The 18,370-nt window shown below is 36.9% G+C and overlaps 2 protein-coding genes across 4 annotated transcripts; one reads left to right on the forward strand and one right to left on the reverse strand.

The window, feature by feature from the left end:
• Positions 1-417: 417 nt before the first annotated feature.
• Positions 418-11,713, reverse strand: LOC311275985 (uncharacterized protein). Of its 2 annotated transcripts, XM_084385377.1 has the most exons (8): positions 11,669-11,713; positions 11,286-11,384; positions 3,686-6,739; positions 3,230-3,434; positions 2,985-3,083; positions 2,410-2,623; positions 2,033-2,149; positions 418-1,002 (listed from the first exon to the last, which is right to left on the reverse strand). In XM_084385377.1, exons 3-8 carry the CDS (start codon positions 6,430-6,432, stop codon positions 845-847), a joined length of 3,540 nt encoding a protein of 1,179 aa, XP_084241503.1. In that variant the 5' UTR covers positions 6,433-6,739; positions 11,286-11,384; positions 11,669-11,713; the 3' UTR covers positions 418-844. The 2 variants fall into 2 exon arrangements, with proteins under 2 accessions (XP_084241503.1, XP_084241504.1); XM_084385378.1 differs by lacking the exons at positions 11,286-11,384; positions 11,669-11,713 and adding an exon at positions 8,928-9,059.
• Positions 11,714-12,946: 1,233 nt separating this feature from the next.
• ltap1 (lipid transport auxiliary protein 1) lies at positions 12,947-18,338 on the forward strand. 2 transcript variants are annotated; one of them, XM_084385995.1, is made up of 7 exons: positions 12,947-13,208; positions 13,486-13,587; positions 14,622-14,730; positions 14,818-14,871; positions 16,271-16,437; positions 16,532-16,590; positions 16,677-18,338. In XM_084385995.1, the coding sequence occupies exons 1-7, from the start codon at positions 13,146-13,148 to the stop codon at positions 16,882-16,884; spliced, it is 762 nt and encodes a 253-aa protein (XP_084242121.1). In that variant the 5' UTR covers positions 12,947-13,145; the 3' UTR covers positions 16,885-18,338. The 2 variants fall into 2 exon arrangements, with proteins under 2 accessions (XP_084242121.1, XP_084242120.1); XM_084385994.1 differs by having other exon boundaries at positions 13,001-13,208; positions 14,622-14,871; positions 16,677-17,972.
• The last annotated feature ends 32 nt before the right edge of the window (positions 18,339-18,370 follow it).

Raw genomic sequence — 18,370 nt, forward strand, 5'->3', positions numbered from 1 at the left:
TCAAATATCTGTACACTTGAATTTCTTTCCCAAAGCCAACATCCTTGTGTAAACTCATATTTAAGGTTACCATTGTTTCAACCAAGCATTGACTGAAATTATTCAAATGAAATATACTGTATATGATTGAAAAAAAGTATTAAGTGTATTCTTAAAGGATGGGTAAATTTACCTTAACCCTTTTCTGCTTGGTTTGAATTAAAGATCATATGGAAATGGAGAGTTTTATTAATTTCGTGCTTCTGCTAAACACAAAAGAAGATATTTTGAAGAATGTCAGTAACCAAAAATGTGATGTTCCCCATTGACTTTCATAGTCCAACTACTAAAAACGACCAAAATTAAGTAAAAAGAGTAGTGCATTGAAATGTTATGAAAATGCCATCATATCACTTATGAAAGAAATGTAGTTGGTGCTTTTGTCTTTAATATTACAAAAGTTTAATTGGGACGGATATGTGCAGTACAGACAACATATACGAATATACATGTAGCATAAAAAACTAAAAAATATATATAATGGCTTCTGATAAAGACTGATTGTACAAAACAATATCAATAGTTGCATACTGTGAGTGCATAAAATAAGTGATATTTAAAAGAATGACCTCCTGGCCTCCAGTGCTTTTATGCCCTTAATTTTGGCAGTATTAATTCATAGTTATCTAAAAAAATAAAAAATTAAACTTCATATTTTTGCAGAACTAAACATTTGCAAAAATACAACTTCACAGAACCTGTAACAGCAAAAAACCTTAAACGAAAAAAATATACCATTGTTTGAATTATGACTGAATTGCAAAGCGCTTTGAGAAATAAGGTGCAAGAAGGAAAGTAAAAGTCTTCAGCGCGGCTGGTGAGGACGGTGTAGTAAGACCTCCACTGGACCAGAAGGCAGTTTCTTTATGAGGGTCCAAGCCTCAAGCCGCATCATACCTGCCAAACTCTGACCTTGCACCTCCAATAACTCATCCCCAGGAAACACTTCACTGACTGGTCCACCTGCAAACAAGTAATTGACATAATTGCTTGTTGTTATGAAAGAGCTTGGAATGAGACTAAGCACAAGCTCAAAATTGCCCTCTTGTGCAGAAATGCAGGAGGGATGCCAGTAAGGTGTGAGGTAAACGGCAGTTTGCCTTTACATTTGTAATTGGTACAATCAGATTGACATTTTTCTTTTCCTAGACTTTCTCACATAATCCACAATAGCGAATAGTTGTGTTGAATATAGCCATATTCTGGCGGTAATTGTTTCTCATGTGGACGTCTGTAAAAATGAATTTGCATGGCACCTCAGTGACACAATTCGGATGGCGATTTATTCCTGGTGGAGGAGCGAGTTTTGTCATCTGCTTGTAATAATAAGAATAAATTAATATTTAATTTAATAATAGGAAAATAATATCCTATTTAGCCTATTATTTGAATGTTAAATATCTCCTGTTTAAAACTAGGAAGATAGTAAAATGGTTTTCTGTCTTATATTTTATCTCAGAATGATGAATGTCATTTTAAAAATGTGGAAATTACCGGAAATAAATGAATACAGCCTCTTATTTACATGAGGTAGGACATAAAGCTGCTTGGTTTACATTTGTAATTATAATTGCTGCCATAACGGCCCATTTCAAAGGTTTACGTGCTTTTCTTCTCTTTCTCTTTTGAGCGGTGATGAAATATCTTTCTTGTAAATACTTTCCATCATTTCAGTAATAAAAGTGTAGGCTACATCTTTAAAATGCATCCAAATTACAGCGAAGCACAACCGTACGGTGCTCGGCAGTGGTCAAAAAGGATTTAAATAGTGAATTTTGAAGAACTCTCTTCTTGTAAACCCAAAGATGTGGATTCGGACGAGGATTTTTATGTGGGTGGTGGGACAAAAACAATGGCATTCTGGATTCAGACGGCAATAAAATCACTGACAAGCCCCTGTAAATGTTGAAAATCTCTTACGGCCCCATGAGAAACAATAACTGTCCAAATAGGGTTTTTATGATTGCTTTAAATTGAGAAAAAGTGGTCTTACCACGAAATATTTTTTGTACAGTGAGGGGTTTGTCTCCAGAGCTGGAGCCCACCCCTCCTTCCAGACTAAAGCCAAGATCAGAGCTGGACTTTTCCAGAGTCACACGGACTCTTCTGCCTGTAGGGGGCATACACACACAAAGTATGGGATTGCACAAGAGACTCTGCTTTCTTCTGTCACACATTTTTATCTCACCTGTATACAAGGTAAGGCAACTTAATTAGGGCCCGTTTATCAGTATTATTATCAAACAACTTAATAAAGTCCTTTTCCAAAATGTTGATTGAATTCACACTCATGGTGACAACCACATACATTTGTAAAATAAAATGCTTTCCTTCAGATCACCACCTCTTTGCCATCTGTCCATCACCCACCTGTGATTCCTTGTCTTTCAGTGGCCTCTCTTCTGCTGTTACCACTCTGAAGAACAACCACTGCCATTCCCTGCCCCCTCGCTTTTCTCAGTGTACGCAGAGCCTCCAAGTGGGCAGAGTTCTGCAGGGCAGTGCCATTGATCGACAACACCCGGGCACCCTCGTAAATAGAGCCTTCATGTGCTGCTACTCCTCCTGGGATTACTCTGTGGACCTAAGAGATGAGATGGAGGTGAAACACCCCATTCCAATTCAAGTCAAATTGCAATGACTACCAAAAACTTGTACAATGATACTGTATTGAAGCATAAAATGATATTTGGTGTACTTAAAAGTTACATAAACATTAGGATTTAATCCTAAAGACAGAGACATTTACCAGTTGTTAAACAAAGAGTTGGTATTTTGATAAAATGCAGAGTTGAAGGAATTTCTTCTGACATATTAGTATTAAACAACATTTTTTTTGTACTTTTTTTTGTATTTGCTGCTTTTTGTGTGGTCTTTTGTTTGACCATCAGTATTGGTTTCTATTAGTTAAAAATGTTCACATCACATCATTTGGTGATACTCACTGTGACTGGTTTATTCTGATCCACTCCACCTGCCAAGGTAAATCCTAAGCCACTCCCCACCTCCTTGTGTAACACAACCACTTGCACGTCTTCATATTTCTGTCATACGTCAGAAATACAAGTTGTGATAGAAAAAGGAAATGGTCTCTTTTTTTCTAAAGACTTACAATGTACATGTCATGACAGTCTGTCTATTTCATTGTCAAATTATATGTTTCAGGACAAAGTTATGTGACTTGTTTTACCTGCAGGGTGTCATCTCCCAAGCCCCTGACATCGTCCAGTAAGCGATCCAGTTCATCAGTGCTCAACAGAGTCACAGAAGAGAAGGCTGAGATGTCTGAGCTCAAGGACGCAGAGCGTGTAGATGGCAAATCTTCACCATTCTCTGACAAACTGCTATCTGATGGTTTGTAGTCCACCCCACCATAATTACATAGGTCCACAAGACTGTAAGATGTAAATATATAGAAAGAGAATAGGGGTTATGTGAAGTGGAGATATACAACATATTTTAAAGGAAAGGAGGTACAGTACAGCATAGGGTGGCAGGAGTATGAAGAAATGCAAGGTAAGGTGTAGCCATAAACAGGGCAACCTGCTGGTTTGTGCATGTGAAATAAGCTGACACTCCATTTTAGTCTTTTTTTTTTTACATCCTGAATCAGTTGTATCACTTTTTTATTTTTCATATCAATTACCTTAGAGAAAAACTTCTGCGTTCTGATTGGCTCATGTTGCTTGTGATGGTCACAGATGATTCTCCTGAGTCAGAGTCTTCTTCAGTTTCCTCCTCATCATCATCTTCTTCATCAGAGCTCCACCTAGCCTTGCTAGTAGTCAATATGGTGCAATCCTTCCTTGTTGTTTCATAGTTGTTATTGTTAGAATTGTTGAGTGAGGAATAGATTGTTTGGACAGGAGTAAAGCTTTGAGAAAGATTGGGCAGCGCTTTGGGATGGTTACCATTGACTGTTACGGCTCCAGGGTTAATCTGCTTCTGAATGCTAACTATGAGAGGTCTATCAGGAGAGTTAGTCTGTGTGTTTTCATCATCATCAATTATTTTTATATTAATTGACTGTTGCTTCGATAAACTTTTGACATTTGACTGTTGAGAGATTGATGGGATTCCTGCTTTTTCTTCCATTGTCCCTATGTTTCTGAGCCCTGAGGTTGCAGTGATGGCAGAATCTGGTTCACCCGTGTGTGTTTTATTTACTGTTGTCCATTCATCTTCATTCCTCCTGTTGATAACTTGTTCAGTTCTTGATTCAGTCATTTGTTTGAATGCTGGAGCAAGCTCAACACTCTTTTTGTATGTTTCTTGACGTTCCAATGTTGGTCTTACTTTGACTATGGAATTTGAATGAGGAGTTCTACTTGTTTCTAGAGTGCCTTCAGTCTCATCATTGGAATCACTTTTGTTAAAGAAATTTGTTCTTAGGCTTTCTGTGTTCCCCACAACCCTTCCAAAATGTAGATTTTTATCTGAATCACTCTTCTTTACAAGAGCCACAGGTTTGGGATGCTCTTGTACAGATAAGGTCCTCCTGGTAAGAAAAGTCTCCCGTGTGCTTTTGCTTTGTTGAGCCAAAGATTCAAACATGGTGATTGTATTCTTCACTGAATCAAAGGATGGCACATGCGATTTTTCTTGCACACCTTCTCCTCTCCTTCCTTTAGTTTTATCTGTGAAAACTTCATCTTTCTCTTCCTCTTTATGGATTTCATTGTATGCTGCACCTTTTGAGGCTAGTGGGTACTTGGGTTGGGTGATACCATTTTGCAAACCATCAAGATACTTGTTTTCATTTATGTCCAGTCTTTGTGTGCTCTCTTTATTGGATTGTTTGACTTTACCAATTTCCCCCTTGATTCCTTCAGAATTGGTTAACAAAAGTTTGACACCCTGGCTGGAAACGCTTGAACTACTATCCGAACATGCAGACTGGTTCCTGTGAGCATTGTGTTGAGCAGTTGCTGGCAGCCTACTCCTGGTCCTTTCTAAGGACTGACTAAAGTACTTTGGAGACCCTGTTAAACTCTTTCTGCTTGTCTCTTCATTGTCTTCAGGCAGAAGTGACTGAACTTTTTTAACAGAGGACATTTCTGTACTCGATGTAGGCTTTGATGACACTGAAAAACTTAATCCAGAGAAATTGTCCCTTTGGTCATTTTTATTCTCTTTGTTGGTAGAGGGTTCTTGCTTCTGACAAAGGTATGTTTTTGAAAATCCTCTTGGCAATGTTCTAGCTTTGTCTACATTGCAAGAAGGTTTCCCCTGTTGGCTGTCAGAAAAATCGGAAGTTCCAAACACAGAGTCAGTAGTGCATTTTCTGTGACTTGGAGTAGAGTCCACAGTATCCATAGATTTAGGAAATGACTCATCAGAAGTTAGAGTATTGGTGCGTTTTAATCCAATTGAATTTTTTGAGTGTGCATCAGATTTGGCATCTGCCCCAAACAGTTTCTCAATTCTTTCCATTATTGTTTGGTTTCCAGTTACTTCCTCAGTATTGGAAGGTCCTTGCTCTCTGGCCCAGGATCCCATTCTGTTGTCTGTCTGATCAAGACTTGATTCACCTTGTTGCTGTGCCCAGAGACTGCTACCTTCTCCAATACTACCTTGGCTTAGTCTTGGCTTCAATCTGACTGGAAGTGACTGGCCACTGCTTGCCTGTTCCAGAGCAAAATTTACACGGTTCATTCTCATAGATGTAGATCCAGAGATTGGGTAAACCTTTCTGTCAGTGTTCTGATTCGCTCCATTGTAAGCGTGAATCCTCCATGAAACACTACTGGGTTGATTTTCTTGTGTGTATGAAGTTATCTTGTTGTTTGCCCCTGTTCTCTCAAAACTACTGGATCGCGTATCGAATTCTCTGGTCCTACTAGTCATCCCAGTTCTGTTCCCATGTTCTGCTCTACTTGTTCCTCTCCAGTCTAAGCTTTTGCTTTTGTTTGACTGGTATCTCCTCAAATCATTTCCTTTGCCACTGTCACTTGCTGTCTGACTCTCTTCTTCTTGAGTATTTGACTGCTTAGCACTCACATCACCCTTCTCAGAATTGATGGAAAGAGCTGAGTCCTTATGTGTGCCATTACCTACATTTTTACCTGTCTTTTTGTCATTATTGTCAGTGTGGGTACAACTTGCAGAAGAAGTACAGACTTTGTTGAGGTCCTCACCAGGATCACTTTTCTGGCTTGAGTCTTCAACTTTTCCACCCTCAAAGATGTTACTTATCATCCTGAGGTCCTTTCGCTGAAGTGTTTTAGCAGAGCGGATTTTGAATCTAGCAGCTGCAGAGCCAATAGGCTTTTCAATTGACTGACTATGACTTTGTGTTGCTGTTCCATTGGATGATTCTGCACCTTCAGTTATGCTGCCAGTTGTGTCTGATTCAGAAAATTGACGTACAAAAGTTCCAGTATGCAAACTCATGCTTTTAAATGTCTCTGAATGTCACACAGTATATTCATTACAGTATGAATGGAAGGCTGGTTGCTAACATATTTTCAGCAACTTGCTAAAAATTTTGTATTCCTTTTTTTTTGGAACGACAGCATTTGTGAAGTAATCAAGAAGGGCTGTATTTTCCTACCATCGTAATAAAAGCTGGAAAAATGTGTTTGTAATCCAGGGTGGCGGAGGAGACCTGCTAAATTTAGCTTCTGACAGATGTTTCACTCTCTCTTGATCCAAAAAGAGCTAGTAATGGGTCTCAGTACTCTCTGCTCCTTATCTTGTTCTGTCATGTAAAGAAGACAAAAAAACACATGTGAAGATTAGCTTTAAACAAATAAAGTTTAATAAATGAATTGCACTTCATTAGATTCAAATTCTAAATCATCTGGTTTGCTGCATTAACTAAAATTCAGGAACTGTAAAAGGCAGTCTAGATTTTTTTCTGAATGGATCCGAACCCTGTATGGTCTGAACATACAACCTGGCCAGGCCCTTTAACCACTAAGATACACCACCTCCCACTCAACAAAGTGTACATGCTTAAAGTGCATTTTCAAGTCACCTGCCCAGGTTCATTCTAGTACCTCAGAATTTCAACATACTGAAACTCTATATTTATTACAATGAGAGTCCATAAATCTCTTTCGGGCATACAGCATCTATACCCTCATATGTAAACATCTTGAAACTCTGGACAAGGACCTTACTTGTATTCCTCACTCTATAAAATCAAACATTTATAAAAGGTTAAAAAATCAGTAACCAGTGTATGTGTGCATTTTGTTGTATGTTTACTCTTACAACATTCTTTGTTACTTGTCACACTCTTCAGCTCTTTTACAAAACCTGATACGCAGTCAGATAACAGGTCAAACACACCAGACTACAATCCTGTCTAACACAACATACACAGTTACGGTGCACACATAGTTAAATCTTTCTGAAGATGCATTACAATGAATGTGTGAATAAACAGGGATGTGCAGTATTTCAGATACATGTATTTAAAATATGTATTTGAAATACAAAATATTTATTAAAATACAAATTTAAATTAATTTAGGTTCAGTATTTTTGTTTTTTCAAAATACATAAAATATTTTGTGCCAGTCAACCTCTTTATTAGGCTGCTGATTTCCTGTATCAACTAGTTAAGGCCCCTAAACCCTTTAGCTCACTCATGCTTGTGAGTTGCAGTTGTACGACTCATTCTAGTATTGGGTGAGCGAATTTTCTGCATTAAAAAGGAATAAGATAATGTAGGGATGTCATGGTCAATTCTACTTGTTGATCAAGGTTAAAACGGAACATCATTCAGATTTGTCTTCAGTTTACATGAAGGAATAAAAGCAGTGTAACCTAGTCAGAAATACGTTTAGAAATGGCGCACAGACAATATAAACCCAGTCTTTTTGAAAAGTTGATAGTATAAAGGTAGGTAAAATGAAATCAAAAGTTTAAGCAGTTGTACACACCAAAATGTTCTTTGCTTTCAGCCTAATAGTGATCTCTGCATGGCCAATTTTACATGTAGTTTGTGTATTTTCTAGATACAAAATACTGTAGGGCCTATTTGTATTTAAATACATTTTCCCCCACACAGTATTTGGTATGTTATTTTGATACATTTCAACTGAGGTATTTTCATGTCTTTATGCCGATCTCTGTGAATAAACAATATGCAATATAGTAAAAAATTAAGTAAAAAAGGGATAACTTTATCTTAAATTGGTGAATTATGTCAATTAGCCTCGCAGGAACTCTGCACCCTGTTCCTCTTCCACACCCACGTTCATTCAAAGTAGCAAATTGAAATTCATTCAGACACTTCAGTAACATCTGATAATAGTCACATGCAATCAAGCAAACACTGATTTAGAAATTTTACTGATAAAGAAGCAAAGTTTAAACAATACTGAATCAACAGCTGAAACTTAAATCACGGTTTTGTAATGCTCAATTCCAGATTTGTTTGCCCCACCTTATTCTGTTGTAAAGATTGCCTTTGTTATCTTAAACTGAACATATATAGGTCAAGAGTGCTGTAGTTATATGTTTAAAATAAAAGACATAAGCAAACAGCAAGCAGAGATAGAGTGGGAGGAGGAAGAAGCGTGACGTACACCTTCCAGGAGCGCAAATACAGACCCGATGAAAATAAACCTGAACTGATTGAAAACAAATAAAGGAAACATTGACACAGTAAATATAGGTTGTTATAAAGTTGCTCTTATAACCACAAATGACCATGTACTAGTGCCTAGTATTTCACAGATCTAGATGCAAAATAAGGTTACCAGTCCCATATGAATGCAACATTACAGACTTTCCAAGGAAAACAGGTCAGTGTCATTTTACAGAAACACCTGTTCTCCCATGGCACACGCTTGAACAACAATGGACATACAATTTACCTGTCACGTAATCTAACCACACGTTGAGTTTTAGCTCTTCAAACAGAAGTAACGTACCTTAGAGGACTTCTGTGCCCCTTAGAAGTTTGAGAGAACAGGTCCTCCCCATCTTCCCTCGTGCCTTTAAGCTCACTCCTTGCAGTCTGTCATTTTTCTATGATGCATTTCTACTGTAATAAGAACTTGCCTGACTGGTTTGACATGCTTACCCTTTTCCACCCCCTTTGATTGTTGTGCCTTCCTCTCTCATTTCCATACCTCTCTCTCCTCCCCCGTCTCTTTCTGTCTGCCTCTCTCTCTTTCTCCTTCCATCTATTTGTGTCTCAGTTTCTTTGTATCTCGTACACATATAGTGTACACACCTCTCAACATGTACACCCTTCATGTCTAATGAGAACATTCCTGGTTCATGGTTTCTTGGTGACTCAGTGTGAAAGTGTAGGTAAATGCTTGCGACAATCATCTGGTCCTTGAGTCATTGCATTCTGATTGAACATGTTCAGGTATTGGATGAATGAAGGACTGACTTTTGTTGGAAACAGACAAGTCTGACTAAAAGTGTTAGTGCTGAAATTCAACCGAAACCACACCTGTCTGGTTTTTCTTAAGTTGGACTAACGGGCCCTTAATAGGATTGTAGGACAGCGTCGTTCAACGTATATACACATTAATTGGACAACAGTTGACCTTGGTGTTGTGTATTTGCTCCAAAAGACAAAAGTGACATGCAATGTGTATTTAATCATTCAAATATTCAATTATGCATTGTCATGCACACTGTAAAAAGTGAACAGTTGGATCAACTTAAAAAAATTACTTCAATTGGTAACACCTAAAGAAATTAAGTTTTCTCAACTTAAATTATCATGTTTTTTGGTAACACCTAAAGAAATTAAGTGTTCTCAACTTAAATTATCACGTTTTATCATGAAAAACGTGATAATTTAAGTTGAGAAAACTTCATTTCTTTAGGTGTTACCAATTGAAGTAATTTTTTTAAGTTGATCCAACTGTTCACTTTTTACATACTGATTCAGTGACCATAATGATCAGGCCATCACTACAAAACAAAATGATCAGTCCAACACCACAAAACTACACTAGTTTCAACACCCAGAACACGAAAACTTAAGCGATAGTAAATAGAAAATCAATTGAATAAACATCTTCCTTTTATATTATCAGGGCTTCACCCCCTCGATAAACTCCCCAGTTGTGTTTAATATATTCAAATGAGGTTTCTGCACCAAGTTTGACAATTAACCAGCATCATGCATACCAGCATATATTATTGATCTGGCATTGACACCATTGTATGAGAACTGAACTGAGCTGAACGATGACATCACTGTTTTCTCCAGAGCGGCTGTATAGATAAATGAACTAAATTAATAACTTTTTTACAACCGAAATGAATCAACACTGAACTTGGACAATGACACTATTTTCTTCTAGATCTGCTGTACAGCTGAAACAAACTTAGTTGCATTATTGAAACAATCTGTATTGTAAAAAGCGCTATATAAATAAAGGTGACGACTTGACTTGATGTTACAACTTACCTAACACTTTGAAACTAATGCATCTTCAAATAACACGCCTTTCGATCTTGACATTAAGGGTTTCGTTATGCTAATGCAAAAATATATATGTTTATCTGAGCAGCATTTATTCTATCTGCTCCATCTTCCCTCCATCTTTGTTCATTAATTTCCTCTGCGCATATATTTACTCGCTCACAGTTCTTTATGGTAAAAACAGTATTAAATGAGTGATCTGTTATACCGTGGTTGTGGAAAGGACCAGTTATCCCTATTTTGATATGGCCTATGTTAATACCAGATCATTGGAGAATTAGAAATCAAGAACTTGCAGCATATGACTGTGAGATGAGATTTTCTAAACATTTATAGAGATGGTTGCCATATGTTGGCAAAGATTGATGACCTAAAGACTGTCAAGCAGTGTTAAAACAGCAAGGAATGATAACAAAGACAGGCTTATTATGAGGCGAATTTAAAATGAATAAAGAGTATGCAAGATAATGCAAGAGTTTGAAAAGGAAGTTTTTTTTGCTGTTGTTGCATTGACCAATGCTTCAACTGAAACCAGAAATACCAGCCGCATAATTGACTGCATATTTTTTCTTAGAAATGCCAAGGACATCTTTGCAAACAGCTACTGCATTAGCAATTTTTTTTTTTTTTTTTTTTTAAATCTGTTAGCAAATCAAGCATCATTTACATAAATTCAAGAGACATGGGCCTGTAGACGGAGGCCACAATATAAAGCAAAACTGATCACACACAACCTTAAAAGATTTAAGGTACAACACACATTGAAACTGAACTAAATTAACCATTATTCCAACAGTACAATTCGAAAAGCTAACAAAACATTTTGACATTTGATTACCTGGCTGTATTTCTGTGGCACACTTGTGGGCTGAGTTGCTCAACTTCCTGCAGCTGCAAGAGCAAATGAAGTTTGCAGAAAAAGGAGCTGAGAAAGAGGCTGAGAAAGAGAGAGAGAGAGAGCAGATGGGCGGGAGTTATGCTTTAAATGTATGTGAAACTTGACAGCCAGATCTTCTACATGCTCTAAAACATGTGAATGAAAAGATACACTTTTTTATGGTGCTGTTTTATATGTATACATTTTATTTTATATAGCTATATATATTGCATATGCATGTACATTATCTAAATACAACGTATTGTTTTTGATTACATGTATAAATGTGATATAAATTTGCTAAATTTGTCATTTTGTAAATAAAATAAATGTACGTGGTTTACCTTAACAGCAGTTGTGCATGCAGTATAACCATCATCACTAAACGGTCTGTCTTGCATCACTGGCACATGCACACTGTTGATAGCAACAGCAGAGGAAGCTGGTTAAGTTTGTGGTTTCATTCCGAGAGACAAAAATTTTACTGCAACTGTAAGTTTCGATCAGTTTTTGATTGCAAGTGAACGCAAGCAACACACTGACATGACAGACGGGATGGAATGATAAAGTAAACGAAACAAGCCACATTGTTGAGCTGCTTGTGGACACACAGTATAATTAGATGTTTCAACATCTTCTGTCGTCTGATGTCCTGTTTAGCCAAAACAGCTTCTTTCTTGTCGAGAAATTGGTCACAGTGGAAGAATTTAACTTCTTAGCTGCTGAATAGCATTGCATCCTTCCTACAGCTAAGCTAATGGCTTATCTGATACCAATGTGTATCTCTGCACTGATTGTCATACAAATCTGACAAAAGCAGAATGCAAATGGTTAGTGTGGTTTATTTTTTTTTAACAGGACAGAGTGAGTCACTTGCCTACCACCCTTTTTTTTCTACCACAGTCTGTACAATACAGATATTTTATTCCATCTTTCTTTACCAGGGCTTGAGATAAAGTCATGATTGTTGCGATATCTGTTCTTACTGGGGAAACAATTTCATCCCTTGTTATCTTTTCATGCATCTGCCACCCACCTCTGTTCCTCCTGAAAGAATTGGTGTCATTGTTCAGTGTGTTGATCTGATAAAGGTCAGCTGTCCGCTAATTCAGATGTTCTGAGACTGCCCACTTCATTTTCACAGAAACAAGTCTAGAACATTGTAAAACCATGTGCATAATGTTTGGATGCATTGACAGTCCATGTGCGTGTGGCTTGTGAGCTCCTAGAGCTATAATCTCACACAGAGGAAAAGCCTTGTGGTTTGGAACAACGACAGACACAGTGGTATTGGTGTAAATTGATATACCCTATATGCCACTTCTGTATGAGTAACTCTCTGAAAATAGTAGGATGGAATGTGAAAAGCATTGTAATGTGGTTAAAAGAAGGGGGAACAAAAACCAACTTTTCTTTAAAAAGGAACACGTTTATCTGATAAGGAGCACAAATATTTAATTGCAAGTTTATATTGAATTACAGACAACAATTTCCGCAAGGATATTTTTATGAACAATTTGCACACATATTTGTTTTGCTGACCTGATCGTGACCTGTGAATCGCTGAGGGCATTTTTGAAAACCCCTGAACTGATGTTGCGTTATTCACTCCAAACCACAAGGTGGCGTCAAAGATGAGTAGACGGAAGAGTTTTCTCATGCAAAACATGCGACGAAGAGAGAGACCACAGGAGATGTCAACAAAACTCTCCTGAAAGTGCTGCTGTCAACCTGAAGAATAACGAGCTGAACTTGTACCACTGATTACCAATATCGACCGATTATAGCTTCCTTTCATGAGCATTTAATTCAAATCCAACAATGGCAGGAGGAAACACTCTTTCCGGTGTAAATGTTGTGCTTGTTATGGCCTACGGAAGCCTGGTAAGTACGAAATTGCATCGTATTATTTTCTTCGTATAATATGTATTGACAGCCTAGATTTGTGAATAGTTTATGATGGTGAAATTTCCACTTAGGATAGTAAGATTTTAACGTATCGAGACGAGTTGCCCATCAAGAAAGCGTCGTATTTGGCATCTATGATGCCTAAAAATACTGCCTATATAGATAGTAGATCACTCACTTTTGAGCCTAAATCGCCCGTGTCAGAATTGTATTTGAGTGTGTATGTTGATTGAACCCTTCTGTCATTCTGCAGGTGTTTGTTCTGCTGTTCATCTTTGTGAAGAGGCAGATTATGCGCTTCGCTATGAAGTCTCGCAGAGGACCGCACGTCCCGCTGGGTCATAACGCACCGAAGGTATGAACAGCTCCTCCTGACACCCAAAATAATCATTTATGTCTCAGTAAAGGAGTTCTTCCAGACCACAAGTAGCACAATTATGGTCCCATTTTATTGTAGTATCAGCACTTAAATATTCTTGGCCACTGCTGTAAAACAAAATTCCCCCAAGAGGACAATACATGGTAAAAGTATATGTTCTAGTGAACTTTGTGAAATAAATGTCTTCATGTACCACATGCAGTAGCGTCTCCTGGCCATACATTTAGGTAGGGCGGATTCTGGGTCTTAGCGCTAGTTTATGATATGTAAGCTTTATATCCTAAATAATCGCTGAACACATCAGACACACTTTTGGCAGAATTCGAGCCAGAGGGCAATGATGACCTCTAATGATGATTGACAGACTTTAGGATACATGACAAAAGCATAGAATGCCATCTTCCTTTATGTAGTATTTATTGTGTCCGAGTGTTGTTTAGAATATTACAAGTTAGGAATTCCAGTGAGGAAAAAAGTCATGTCTAATCTCAGAACAAACATAAGTCACACAACATAAGTACTGTATGTAGCTACTCCACATAGGAAGAGCAGACATGCCAACTAGTAACTGACCTGATGCAGACACATTTCTCACCACAGATTTACATTGGAAATTTGCGGGGCGCTGTAGAGCTAGGTAGGGCTCCGAGACTGACTGCCCCGCTTAGTATCATAAATACATGCCTGCCGAATCCATGCGCTACATTTTAATATATCTTGCTTACTTTATGACTTAAAATAGTCTAGAAAATCCGAAAAATGTTCTATGTTTGGATGAATATTTTGTATTCCTATGCCCATACAGACGAGCCGCGGCTGACCACATGTACTGTATCATCATGCATTTGATTTGTATTGAATTAAAAATATAAATGGCTACTCTTGTGCAAAACTATATGACTTTGATTTTAAAGTCTTGTCTTTTATTTATATGATGTTGTTCTTCTCTATGATGCTTTTTGTGGTATACCTAGTTTAATGCACTGAAGCAAATTTGCATTTTTTTACAGGACCTGAAAGAAGAGATTGACTCCCGTTTGTCTAAAGTGAATGACATTCGCTATGAGCCACATCTGCTCTCTAAAGATGACGATCGACTGAAGCATCAAGGCCAGAATGGTGAGAGAAACAAAGAAGCCCCTAGCAGTTCTCTTTATAACACTGCTGCAGATGTGAAAACTTATGCCCGTGTTTATGTTTGTGCAGGTTGTTATAATTATCTCTTCAGAATGCAAGCGTTAGATGCCATCAGAGACTCTGGTAAGACCCTCTTTTGCCTGTGTGCAGCCCAAGATTATGCCGAGTCAAGATCACGGCTTACTGGAAAGATGTTTTAAATGAATTCATATCAATTTCACATGATTAATAGGGTATATGTCGAACGTCGCATGACGAAACCGGAAACCTGGTCTCATCGCATCCGCTTGTCATAGAAAGTGTTAACAGCCGTATGAACTGATGCCGATATCTATGGAATTTTAAGGTAATCAGCTAACCTACCTATCTCACTTTGTTATTGGCTTTTTATTCTATTTAAATATCTAAACGTTAGTGTGAAGTTTTTTTTTTTTTTTACTTTTAAATATCGATCTTCACATGCGAGGGACATTGGTTATGATCATCTTTGCTCGCTCCTTTTAAGTTATCTTGAGTAAAACAGTAAAAAAATGCATGAAGCACATACAAAAGACCTGAACCGGAAGCGATGCGTTCTGTTTTCCGGTTTCGTAATGCGGCGTTCGACATATACCCTATTACCATGTTCAGTTTAATTTTGTTTTAATAATCACATATTTCAGTAATCAGCCATATAATGCAGTAGTTTGGAGGTTTTTATTTATATTAATTTAGTTTTCACCTTGTCATTGTTTTAGTTTTTGTCAGAATGTTTTAGTTTGTTTAGCTTTAATATTTTAGGACTATGAGTCTAGTTATCATTTGACATTTTTATATGTAATACAGAACAGTTATGAGGGTTTCATGATTTATAATATGCCATGGCATAATTAATTTGTGGCCATTTTTATTTCATACATTTTATTTTTATGTTACTTTTTATTTATATTTTAGTTTAAAAAAAAATCTTTGTTTTAGGTTTATGTTAGCATTTATAATACTAACATAAATATTCAAACCGAATTTTTTTTAACACTTTTTATAATTACCGCTATAAAGTTTAGGGTCAATAATTGTGAAAAAATGAAAAGAATAATATATTTTAAAATGTAATTTAATCTTGTGATGCAAAAGCTACATTTTCAGCATCATTACTTTATTCTTCAGTGTCTCATGATCCTTCAGAAATCATTCTAATAATCTGAGTTGATGCTCAAGAAACATTTATTATCAATTATTAATATTATTAATATTTTTGTGGAAACCATAGTTTTTGAAATGCTCTCTCTCTCTCTCTCTCTCTCTCTCTCTCTCTCTCTCTCTCTATATATATATATATATATATATATATATATATATATAGACATAGATAAAGATATATATATATATATATATATATATATATATATATATATATACTGTATATAATTTATTTATTGCATAGTTTTACCTGGTGAAAATAATTTTGTGATAAGCTTGTGAAATAGGAAACTGAATGCATGCAGGTCTAGTCTTGTCTGATGTGGTTCTGTCCCACCCATAGATCTCCCATTTCACGAGTTGTGTCGCAGTGCCAGTGCTCTGACTGGTCGCCGCTACAGGAAATGGCTGCTGGACCTGCGAAACTCTCATTCTCTGTTCAAGTCGAGTCACAGTACGCTCCTAGATCGCTTAGTGGAGGGCTACGACAGTGCTCGTCACGGGACAGGGGTCAGTCCCAGTGTCATGTGTGTGTTAATTGGTAATTTACAGCAGGGGGCGCTGCAGGACATTATTTAAGAGGCTTGTGTTCTCTTTCCCATAGATGTTTGGCGAGGCAGAGTTTGTGAAGTACAAGGAAGATCTGGCTGAACTGGCTGATGTGTAAGTTTTATTGTCTTGTTTTTGCAGTTCATCGCTCATATATATCACTTTTCTCACTGACTCTATTCCCTTTTTGTTCCCGACAGTGTCAAGACCCACTCCAGCAGCACCAGTCTAAACCAGCAGCACCAGTCAGCAGCTAAAGATCTGACCAGCTCTCCCGGCCCCTCGTCTGCCTCAACCATTCAGGTCACGTACCTGCCTTCATCCGGACAGCGCAGCAAGAGGCCCAAACACTTCCTGGAGCTCAAAAACTTTAAAGACAACTATAATACTTTAGAGAGCACACTTTAGAGGATGAAACCCTTTTGAGGAACTGTGTAAATTTAACTCTGAAACTGTGAAACGGATGTGTCGCTCACTGTTAAACCTACAGTGGAAAAACCTTCATCTAGAAAAGACCACAGTGGGAGTTGCAGTAAAATGACCTCAAATCACATTGAGAATGTGAGAATGATTTAAGATATAACAAAATCTGTGGGATAAATGTCATTGTGAATGCTTTAAGAGCAATCCAAGAATGTTACGTTTCTAATTTTATTGTTTTCTTACCAGAACTCTTACTATTTTCTTATGTTAAGTCATAGCCACTGTTCACCATTTTTTTTCTTTGTGAGAATAGCATTTAAATATGAAGAGCATCAGCAATATCAGTCCCTTTAGCTGAGATGAGGACATTTTAACTGGAATAACTGTTCTGGATCAAATAGACGTGGATTAAAAACAGCTGTACGGACATTCATTCTTACATCTGTTTTATACTAAAGCAACCATAACTTGAGGTTTCCAAATAAGATCCTGTGTCAGAGAAGAGATGGCCGGACATCACTCTAACAGAAACTGAGTGAGAAATATATTAATTTCTGTGCTACTGATCAGATTATTGTCCTTATTTTTTAAGTGCAATTTTATTTTTTTAATTAGTTCATGTAAATGTGTGTATTAGGAGAAACAAAGTGCTTCGAGTCATGAATTGACGTGTTTTTCTGTCATGGTAACGTAGCTTAAAGAGCAATGAGAGGCTGTCTGTGTTGACTTTCACTGTATTATAAAGTCTTATCAGATCTAATAGAGTGTCTGCTTTTTCTGTACCTGCACTGCTGTGCCTTTAGGTGTCTTCACTAACAAGACATCACTGGTTACCCTAGTAAAAGAATACTATAATTAAGCACAATTTATTTGCATGTACTTTAGTAAAACTAAATGTATTTGTGGCACACTATAAATTTGTATACTTAAAGTCTGTTAAATTGGAACAACTAATTTTGTACTAAATTCATTTCAGTTGTCCAAAAGCAGTGCTTAATGTGTATTTATATGTGAGATGTATTTAATATAATTTAAATGTGCCCAATTAATAAATTTTACGTTGTTACTTTTCATGCAGTTAACGTTTCTGAATTTATTTGGCTTTATTTGTTTATTTATTTGAACTTTTTGTGTAATTTTTGAGGACTGGTTAGGATCATTTTAATAATTCGCTTAATAATTCATAATATTTTGACAGCACGAAGGGCTGCAGTCCACATTTCAAAGTACAACGGGCCATTAATGGGAAAAGTGTATTACAGTAGATATTAGGAATGTGAATGTCTTTCACCATTTCAAACTGACTATATGTTGTTTTCTTATTTGTTATAATTACATATTTGTAATTACTTTCTATATGTATGTAAAGCTGCTTTGCAACCATGCAAAATAGTGAAACGTTCTATAGAAATAAATTCGATTTTAATTAAGTAATAGCCTATCTGATATTCAAAGTGTGGTTCAATTTGAA

Source organism: Rutilus rutilus (genome assembly GCF_951802725.1).
Source record: "Rutilus rutilus genome assembly, chromosome: 17".
Taxonomy (NCBI): Eukaryota; Metazoa; Chordata; class Actinopteri; order Cypriniformes; family Leuciscidae; genus Rutilus; species Rutilus rutilus.